The 11,075-nt window shown below is 40.5% G+C and overlaps 2 protein-coding genes across 2 annotated transcripts; one reads left to right on the top strand and one right to left on the bottom strand.

The window, feature by feature from the left end:
- The first annotated feature begins 759 nt into the window (after positions 1–759).
- On the top strand, positions 760–7,972 carry LOC135153989 (uncharacterized). Its single transcript, XM_064098999.1, has 5 exons — positions 760–3,538; positions 5,232–5,271; positions 5,915–6,061; positions 6,569–6,652; positions 7,950–7,972. The coding sequence occupies exons 1-5, from the start codon at positions 3,377–3,379 to the stop codon at positions 7,970–7,972; spliced, it is 456 nt and encodes a 151-aa protein (XP_063955069.1). The 5' UTR covers positions 760–3,376.
- Positions 2,324–2,698, bottom strand: LOC129258948 (U7 snRNA-associated Sm-like protein LSm10). Its single transcript, XM_054897199.2, has one exon. It carries the CDS (start codon positions 2,696–2,698, stop codon positions 2,324–2,326), a length of 375 nt encoding a protein of 124 aa, XP_054753174.2.
- Positions 7,973–11,075: the final 3,103 nt, after the last annotated feature.

The following is an 11,075-nucleotide window of genomic DNA, read 5'->3' as shown; positions in this document are numbered from 1 at the left end:
TTTTTTATTCTTATTAATAAGACAATGGTTTGATGGACTTGGGGGATAGGAAAGAATGGCATTATTTATACCATGATGATGATGATCATCATCGTTCATCACCATTATCATCATCATTATCACCATGATATCATTCATCATCATCACCATTATCATTCATTCACCATTATCAAATATTGTTGTCTGTACAACAATCAATCACTTTTCAAGACTTGAATGATATGTGTGTTTGTTAGTATTTTGATATGATTTGTCTCATCATCTCTGAACACTGTTCTGTGCCTCAGTCACACGAGCAAACTAATGATGCAGATTTAAACTCTGCAACCATGCAGTATTGATGAGTCATTAGTTGGTGTAACCGAGACATTACAGTGTTAAGAAAAAAATGCATTTAGAAAATGAGAGTGCATGAGATTGAGAGTAAAACGACACACATGAGAGAAGGGTTTGAAATGGAAAGCTGGATTTGGAATAAAGCAAGAAAAGTATACCCATTATAAAAGAAATCTGATATGAAAAGAAATTAATGAATGTATCATCTACCAAAACCTCAGTATGCTTTCATTCAAGCAGACCATCCACTCTATTTCTCTCCTCTTTCTCCCTCTCTGTCATGCATTTTGCAATCTTCCCCATCTCTCTCTCCCTATTATTTGCTTTTCTTATCTCTTCGAACATGTATCTGTTCATCATCTTTATTCATTATGTCCCACAGTGATTTAAAAAAAAACATCACCCAGAAATATCTTTATAAAAGTAAACATTTATTGTTTCTTGTCTGAATCATCAAACAGATGAGATTAACAATAAAAATGAAATTGATTTGTCCACACATTATTGAGAAATCTGAATGGAAAACCTAGCATCATAAAACACAAGTCCCATGAATGTGTGGCGGCCAAGCCTGGCCAGACATTTGACTTGCTGAACAGATCCTACAAAAGCAGAATGTGACTTTAAAAGGGAATCTAACATATTTAAAATGATTTGTGTGAAAGGAAAATAATGTGAAATGCAGAATGGTGAAAGAGGAGAATCTGTTGAAGATTTAGAGTTTTTTTAAACATGATGAGATCACTAATTTTGTACATTATTCACTCGGTCTCAAAATAGCAATATTTTCTTGAGTAGATAGTGACAAGTGGTAGGGACATCTCCCACATTTCTGAGTATTTGTTAATCAGGAATTTGTGGTTTCTCCGGAGCCTCTTTACCTTAATAACTTTTCACAACTTCGAAATTCATTTTGTGAAAAAAAATGAAAACAAAACATAACTGTCACCTATCTGCTCCTCTGGTTTCTTTTCTTTTAAATTAAAATAAATTCTCATTTTGGGTTGGATTCCCCTCCATCTAAATGCAATAATATTGATTACAAAGTGAGTGGAGAATTGAAATAGGAGAAAATCATTTTGTTAACTTGTTACAATCATATGTACAATTTGCTTTCCGAAACTGACAATAAAAGCTATTAAAACCATCAAAACTGTTTTCATTTGAATTTCAAGAGTGACACTATTGGGTTACATTCTGATATAAATAGAATTATGGATAGAATTTCATGAAATGCTTTTTTTTTGCTATTGACCACTGATTACCATTTTAAATTCACTGAAGACAGCCTGCATACAAATATGCAGGTTGGGCTATATGGAAAATGAGTTTGATGTCACTATGTTCTATTTTTTTTAAATATAAAACTGCTTACAAGTTATAAACATGACATGAAGTGAACTGGAAATTACCGGTTTCTTTGAATCGCTGTATTATTCAATCACTAAATTCTTAAGATAAATGCTCAAAAGGCCCTTTTTGAGGAAAAAAACATTACCGATGGTGCTAGTTTACTGCTAGATATCTAAGAAAATCAAAATTCAAATTCTCTCAAAGAATTAACAGCTGAAAAAAATTGACAAGTACACTTGATCGGAATGTCAAGTATGATTTACACTGAACCTTTGGCTTTAACCATAGGCAAAGCTTGGCAAAAGACATGGTTCAAAACTTCAGGAAATAAAGTACCTTGAAAAAGTTAAAATTTTTATCAGATTGCCAAAATAAAACCTGCCATAGCAACAAAGAGCTACACTCAATTTTTTGGCACATCTATATGGAAGATTTGATGCTGTTATAGATCTTCAACACTTTTTTGGAAGTTCAAGACATGTTCTCATTCCCAGATAATAAGGTCCGTCCAAGAAGTTGAACTATTCCTCAACACTTAAAAATTGTCAATGCTGTCCTTGATCCTGTGGCTGGGTAGAACTTAAACCTGCTGAATCACTTGGTTATGATCATCTTGGCTTGGAGAGATCATGAATCAGTCACAAAGCTTTAATGGTGGTTTCTTGCGGCCTCCTGACATACTCCCTGGTGCTGGTTTTTGGGGATTCATCGACATCAACTGCCGCTTCATAGCCTTCACCATGTTGATGTCATCTGGAATTTGCACATAGCGAACAAGGCTTGCCTGGACGAAGAACGAGTCCATGTGCGTTTTCTCTCCATCCATGTTCACGAACAGAACCTTGGACATTGTCACATTCATAAAACCATCGACGTCATCCACATAGCCAGTCGCTGAACATTCATTTCTGAGTTCCACAGTTGTGATACGGCCAACTACTGCACGAAGAAGACAAACCAGCGTATGTCTGGCTTTGTATTTCTCTCTTATGGATAGTGTATTTGCCATTTTCTGGGTTATTGGTGGTAAGCATTAAGCAATCTTCAGTTCATTTTCAGGTGCACTCAGGTTGGGTGCACAAGTACTAATTCCACTTCAGAAATTAGTCAAGCTCACTGCACAGAGACTGAGCTGAGTGAGTTAAATGAAATATGACCGAGTGTCACTGCACTGACCCACTGCACTGTCAGTGTCTAATCAGAAAAGCAGAACTCCAGTCCTGACTGGTCATTCAACAAAGCACAGGAAGTGACACCCGAATTCTTACACTATAAAGACAAAATATCGGGCGACAATCTAGAGAAGTGTTTGATCCCTATAACGAGTCAAAATAAGCTAGATGTTGGATAATTCTATTTTTTGCACAAAATAAAACCGGCGCGCCGTGGCGTTATCAGGTGATACATCACGTGATAAATTGCAAGCAGGATCGGGGATTTCCCGAATTTTCGTCTGGTTCGATCGCGCGTGAATTTGAGTCGATGAGCTGATGCCCGCAGTGATGGAAAAAAATTGCTTCAATCAAACGACGAGAAATATAGACTTTTTATAGTGATTTCAACAAGTTAAACATACACTGCCAAGCAAGGAACTGGTACATTGTATTAAGTCTCGGGGCAGAAGACCTGCAAAGTCCATGAACTGTACTGGGTACAATTTGTAGTGGAAATCGGCACTTGAACGCGAATGAAAATGAACCAGATTCCAGCACACGACTTCCCCTTGAACTCTGGCGGACGAAACACAAGCGAAGACCCCTTACATTCTGGCCTTTTGAACTGGCTCTGCGATGCTACTCTGATTGGTGGTGGTGGCGGTTTTGCATCTAGTAGGATTTCTGGAAAGATGGTAAATCCTGAATTATTTGCTATTTTTTATTTTTGGACTCTAAAAATTCAAATGATTTTTTAAATGGAAATTGAATCGTGACTTATTTCCAATCATTAGTATTACTATTACTAAGTAATATAGACTTAACTCAGTTCTATGATCTAACTCTAACTCTAAGTACCTGCATTGACCTGAGTCTAAGTTAGCAGGTTAGTCTAGAAACTGAGATAGGACAGGTCTATTTGAAAGCAAAACCTTCATCATGTTCATGGTCTCTGTGCTGTGCAGTTAGTTGTTTCCTAACCCAGCGGGCCGGAGCCCAGGAGTCGACCGTGCAAAATGAGGGAGACACTCACTCAAGGGTTCATTACATGCCGCCACGCACAGAAAAATCAAGCCATAGAAGTCGTGTGTTGTGGACACCAGAAGTGGGATCGCAGCACGCGCGACCCTGTCCCACTAGTTAGAAATCCACTGCCAAACGCGGTTCATGGTGCGAGGTTAGTATACAGCTATACTAATACTTAGACCAAAAGCTTCAGTCTCTGTATTTTGGTTGTTCCGCTGAACTACGTTGGCTCCACTCACCAAATACAGAGACCGAAGTTCTAGCGCGATCTGTACAGGGGACAATGGCCATATGTTTATGTATTAAGTTTGGATAAAACAGGGAAGTTAAGTTGCGTGACAGCCGAAGTAAGTCACTGTTTTTTTCCCCTTTTAAGTTTATTTTTCCCCGTTTTGGTGCATTTCAGGCCAAAACGGAATAATAATCTTTATTTTGGTACAGTTCTTCTTATATATTTTTTATGAAATAAAGACAAAAATCAATGAGCCCCGACAGGGGGATTTTTATTTGCATTGTAAGTCCCCTAATGGTGGCTGCACGATAGTGAGCCGTCTGTGTACGAGGAGAAATTAAAAAAATAAAAAATGCTTAAAACTCCTCGAAAACGAAACAGACGGCTGCCAGCTGTCTAACTAATACTAACCTCGCAATACGTGTGAGTGGGAGACACTGGGGTAGATTGGGGTCTCAATAGTAATCTTAATAAAATGTGGAAACAGAAATTATGCACTTACCATGATTATATGGATGAAGGTCTATCGTGACACACAAATCTTGACATCGAGGCACAGACTGGAACCTCAAAAAAACGAAAAGTTATGTCGCGATACCTCTCCTTCTTTCAAAATTCAAAACAAAATGGCCGATCGAGACCGAGGCTATATATTTTTTTTTTAGGTTCCAGTCTGTGCCTCGATGTCAGGATTTGTGTGTCACGATAGACCTTCATCCATATAATCGTGGTAAGTGCATAATTTCTGTTTCCACATTTTATTAAGATTACTATTGAGACCCCAAACTACCCCAGTCCCGTGTCTCCGTCGTTTTGCACGGTCGACTCCTGGGCTCCGGCCGGCTTTGCGGGCCGGAGCTCCCTGGGTTAGTTGTTTCCCTGAACTGTTGAACTCTTTACTTGGCCTAGGTCTAGGAATGTGATGATGGACAAAATTTCAGAATTTGTTTTTATATAAATCCCCAAAAAAGACTGTTAACAGACTCTAGTTTGATACAAGACTTCTCAATCATAACTTTCAAACTAACCCCAGTTAATTATTTATCCATCAAAGCGGCAGAGCTTCCTGGAATAAGTTTAATCATGTTAATTGAAATCATTGAGTTTCATTTTTCTGCATTGTTTTATAGATTGAGAAAGGAGAAGAGGAATCACTGAGTAAACTATTGGGTAAGAGATTTCTAAGGTCATATTACCAGTATTATATTTTTTTTAAACCAAAAAATTTACAATACAGTTGATCAATTATGGTTTTCTGAATTTTTTAAGAGTCTAATGCATTTATTTCTTGAATTCTTTGAGAGTTTATTTTATTGAAAATCATATCTAGTAATTGCATGCGTGCATTGTAAATAATTGTTTGAAAAAAAAAACAAGTTACCTTGATAGAACATAGTGCAAACTACCAAACTTTCATAAGATAATATTTCAGTTATAAAAAAGATTGCCAGTGAAAAAGAATTTGTTTGGCTTTCTTGATTTTCTATCAAGATCATCAATACCAACACATTTTGTTTCCCACATTACCCTGAATAGATTGCAGTTTTCATTTTGAATCAAATGTAAAAAAACTTTATGTATGTGAGCTTAAGATTATAATAGGCATCCTCTTCTTCTTTTTTCCTTCCTTCCCATTTTCCTCCTCTTCCTCCCCCTTCTGCTTCCCCATCTCCCCTTCTTCTCGCTCTTCTTTCTTTCTCACCCCCTTGACCTCTTCGCAATCATAGGTCTCCTCTTCCTCATACATTTTTACAAACTGATTTTTGAAATACTAATAACTTGTAATGAAGTTTCTTTTCATGATTCATATCAGGCCTTCCACTCACAGAGACTCACCTCCAGACTGTTCTCAGTGCAACATGCAAACATGCGATTAACAATCTAAGAAGATCAGGCGAGCATGGACCGGATGGTCTGGTAGGGTTAAGTCGCCCGATGATCAACCAAGCCTTCAGAAGAGGTAAGCTGAGGAAAGCATATAGAGGGACCCGCTGCAATGGGTTGGTTTTAGTGGTAAAGCATCCAACAATTGAACAAAATAGTAATGATTCAAGTCAAGCACAAAAGGGGGGTTTCAAATGAAACTCGGCCAACATTGAATTTTCATTTGCCCTTCCATTATGTTTTTGAAATATAAAAATATGTAATTTCTTGAGAATTGTAAAAGAACATTAATTTATTTCTGATTGTTTTCTTTTTTAATTGAAAAAGTGTAGTTTGATTTATTCATTTTATTTTTCTTTAGATGGAGGGTGTGTGAATTAATTCTATCTATTTTTTTTAAATAAAGAGCATTTCTCCTGGTTATACTCATAGAAGTGATTTAAAACTCTTGACCCTGATTGATTTTTTTTTTTTGCTGAAGGGGGGGGGGGGCTCAACATATTTAGCATGGGTTTGTATATTTATCAAGAAAGTCTATTGAATGTGAATTGGACACTGTCAAACCTAAACTTTTTTCTTTCAGTCTACAGGTTTTTGTATGGTGAGGAGGCTCCACAAGAAGATGACATCACCATCATGATTCAGAAGATTTCAATTAAATCGTCAGGTAAATTCAACATAAAAATTATATTAAAAGTATGCTTCTATTAAACTTACTATATACCGTGCCTTTCAGATGCAGAGACGTTATCTTATAATATCATTCACAGTAGGCCTACTCTACTTACTCTAGAATATATTTGTAACATTTGTAAAAAATTACTATACAGTATGAAACAAGCCTCCATATCAAATTCTTGTCGGCCCCCAAAAATTCCTGCAAATAAAATTATGGAGATTTGAAGTCACTAGCTAGACAATAAACTAGCTACACAATCATAATCAGTCGCTTGAATTCAATATCTTTCACATATTTTCTTGGTCGTGGTTTTCTTGATAGTTACACTATTTGTGTCTTTCTTTGTGATTCATATGTCAAGTATGATGGCAGTAATTTTCTTGATAAGTAATACACTACCTACTATTATTGTTCAAAACATTGTCAGAGCTCTGGTGAATCATTTGAATAAACTGTCATTTTTGTTTTGTTTGGAAACTGTAAATTTGAACAAGGCCTTGTGGTTTTATATATGTACCTTGTAGTTCTTTTCATTTTCATTTTTTTATTTGGTTATGAAATCTTTCATATGTTTTGTATTATTATTTTAAGAATTGAATATGGTATTATAGTAAACTGACTATATGGATGTTAACCTAAATAAAGTAAGCTGGATTACCGAGAACCATATACTCACCTTAATCCTGGGTCAATCCGTCTTAATCTTACAAAGGATGAAGACTTCGATGACTTGTAAGTATATAGAGCTTGTCGTAGAACTTGTAAGTAGACTTGTCGTAGAACCTGATGACTCGTGTGAACTTGAGGGACGTATACGTAGTAGACTGTAGTACTGTACTGATCGAGAGCTGAACGTGAGAATGCCTCTGATCTTGGGATCCTGATTCTGCGTACGTATGGAGGGTTTCTGGGGGGCATGGTCGCACGCACGGTCGCGCGTATTGTAGCACTTCGCGCGGGCGACCAAGTTCCCCATATTCCCCCCAACCGTAAAAATAAAGGGGAGATTGATTATTAACTGTACTTTCCTAATCACTCATGTAGATATAAAGATAGGTCTGAGGAGTGGACAAAAAAGTAACAATAAACCGGTACATGTAGTACCAAGAATAAAAACACTCGTCCTAGACCCCTGAAAGGAACTATTTACTTCCCAGTATCTCGGAAATATCACGAAAACATATACTAAGGAAATTTAGGTTTCTTTCCCTATACTCGTGGGCATTAAACAGACCCTCAAAAAACTTTATTGAACATATACATATATATGTATACATGTCTTTAGGTTACGAGCTACTAAGCATGTAGTTCATGTAGTTCATGCGTGAAAAGGACTATTTACACACAAAAAAATATGGATGGCCCCAAATCTCAATCCCCAATCTTTGGAGGATGATAACCAAGTAATAAGCCTTGCTTGGCCAGCAGACTTTAAAACTAAATTGAAGACCATATCGCCTGGATATCATTAAAGGAAATGTATAATTTTACCTGTGACGTCATTCGGCACAATGGTTGAAATAACTAAAAAACTTTGTGTGACACAACTTGGCACAATATTGTCTTTGAAAACCAAACCTATATCCGCTGGATAGTATGTAAAGAAATTTATAAACTCACTTGTGACGTATTTTGGCACCACGGTTGGAATAAATATAATATCACCTGGATATATAACTTTACGTGCGACACAAGTTGGCACAATATTTCAAAAAACTAAACCAATGTCCCTTGGGCTTTATGGAATATAAGAGTCCGCAACCTTTACCAGTCCCTGAAGACTAAGGAGGGTCCGAAAGATGACAGCCAACAGACACTTTCCACTTGGGAATGTAAAATCTGGTCTAGTTCGGCCCGGTACGTTGGGAAAACTTCTCAGTCCTTCTCCGCCACGATACAGAATAGAAACGTTCTCCGGAGAGAGAAAATACTGCATCGCAGAAGAGAAGAACCTAAGACCCCTCAATTACATGGATAGGCCGCGACTTTATCTTTTAATTAACTTCCAAAGTAGGAAGGGCAAGATTTTGGACAGAAAAATAAAACATGAGACAGGGGCCACCAAAAAAATGAATAACATACCCTATTACCCTAACAGGCCATACAGTAGTTTTGCATTGTATGTGGCTTGGGCCATTATAGTGGCCAAGGGCTGCCCCCGCAGGTTGGCTACCACCGCCCCCACATCACCCAGGCTTTCAGGTGAAGTCACCGTCATGTCCGGGCGAGGAGGGAGATGCGGAGCATCGGTCTCCAGAATTAGCCGATCCGCGGGGACGGCCCTAAGGCCTTGAATTTGTTCTGTTGTGAAGTACGCTGCCATCCCGGCAATACCGAAATAGCAATATGGAAAGGCAGCGATCCATTTCCCGGCTTGCAAAGCATCGCTGGAGAAGTTATGGATGTGTATCCTTTGGAGTGGGGAGCAGTGCTTTGCAAGAAGCCGGCGGGCCAAAGTGTGCGCCGCGTACGCGGTATTATTCTTCGAATCACCCCTTAGGTGAAGGATAAGGACCCTCCCTTGGGTGCCCTGACCAAGAAGTCGCAGAAAGAGCGCTTCCTGGTCAGGCCACCACTGGGAGTTGACAGAAAAGTCAAAGCCCAGTTCGCTTACGCCTACAACCAAGGGGCTTTGAAGTAGGGCAACCAAACGCTGCCACTGATCTTCGGTGTACTGCGAGGCCTGTTTAGGGTGTATCCCTACTGCTAATCTCCAGCTCCCGTCCCTCTTGTTGTATGGGGGGCTGTGAGCCAGCACCCGGGAAAGAAAGCCGGGGTCCATAAAGAACTCTGGGTCACAGAAGTTCAGGACCCCTCCGACTATCTCTACCGGGTGCTTTGTCACCACGCTCTTCCCCTTTCTCTTACTGTACCAACCACACCTGTCTGGGTGAAAATGGCTATCAAACCCTAGCAGAGGCGGGGGATGGGAGCTCGGAGCAGGGGCGGGGGCATCCATTAAAGAGAAATCTTCTCGGTTGAGGTAATTCAAGAGACCCCTCCCTCTCCCCTTACTATGGAAAGTACCGGGCGTGCCGGGTGTTATGGGACCCTTGCGGACCCTTGCAAACCCTCTCCCCCTCCCCATTCCTTTGGATGGCTTAACGCCCTTCATCATGACAGGGGCAGGACCGGGAGTTTCCTTTAGGGAATTAGGGGAATCCCTGGACCCTGCCCTTAACCGACTCCGTAATCGACGCAACTTACGGAGCCACGTACGTTTTTGTCTACTGCCAGGGGGCGGGATTGGGCCCATCCGTGCATCTATTTCTGCTTGCCAGGCAGCCTCTGGAGGGATAGCCTCTGGGGGGGTAGAGGGGGGCCGGGTGTCCATTTCCACCTCGAAGGTTGACTCGGCGTGGAGTTCTAGCTCATCCATCTGAAAAGAGAAAAGGAAATGGGTTACCCACAGCTACAAAAAGGACAAAAATACTTGTCAATAGACATTCCTTCCGCATGGGTAACACCAACACATGCACCATGGAACCACTCATCGCACCCATCACATTGAATCATGAACGATCCATCGTCGGGGGTTCTACAGTAGCAATACCTTTCCTTCCTCCAGTCAGGGCCTGAGGGCTTGGCCTCGTCAAGGCACCTTTTGAGCTGGTCATGGTTTACAGTCAGGGCCTTGTTCCGATAGATCACCCGGTATACATAAGGGGTATATCGCTTCACGATAATAGCCGGACCCTTCCAGGGAGATTGCAGCTTCTTGCATTTTCCCTTGGGGGTCGCCTTGGCGAGAAGGTATACTCGGTCCCCTTCTTTAAATTGCCGCAAGTATACCTTTATGTCGTAATCCCGCTTCAACCGTCGCTGTGTATTCCGGAGGGTGGCTCTCGCAGCATCGTGCGCCTCTCGGATGCTCTGAGATGAATATTCATCCAGAGGTCGGTCAGAGACGGATGGGGGAAGTGGAAAAATCAGCTCCGCTGGTTGATTAGTTTCACGCCCCAGCATCAATTGATTGGGCGTGAATCCCGTACTACGGTTGATCGTGGAACGAATCGCTCCAGCGATCTGGGCGAGGTTGTGGTCCCAATGAGTCTGGGACTTCCCAATGTAGCACCTTACCGCATCCATTAAGGTTCGGTTGAAACGTTCAACCTGGCCGTTTGCGGAAGGTCGGTACGGGGAAGTCCTAGCCTTATGTATATGGAGCAGTTTACAGATGTTCGTGAATAACCTGCTCTCAAAATTTCTGCCCTGATCAGTAAAAATCTGGAATGGATAGCCAAAGCGGCAAAAGAACTCGCTAATGGCTGCCTGAGCAGTTACTTCCGCTGTCTGAGAGGGCAGTGGGACACACTCAACCCACTTGGTGAACTGGTCCACCATCATCAAGATGTACACGTTACCTCGTGAGGTTTTGGGTAAAGGACCCATGAAATCGAGGTGTACACGT

Source organism: Lytechinus pictus, chromosome 4 (assembly GCF_037042905.1).
Source record: "Lytechinus pictus isolate F3 Inbred chromosome 4, Lp3.0, whole genome shotgun sequence".
In the NCBI taxonomy this organism is placed as follows: Eukaryota; Metazoa; Echinodermata; class Echinoidea; order Temnopleuroida; family Toxopneustidae; genus Lytechinus; species Lytechinus pictus.
This window is presented reverse-complemented; position numbering and strand designations above follow the sequence as displayed.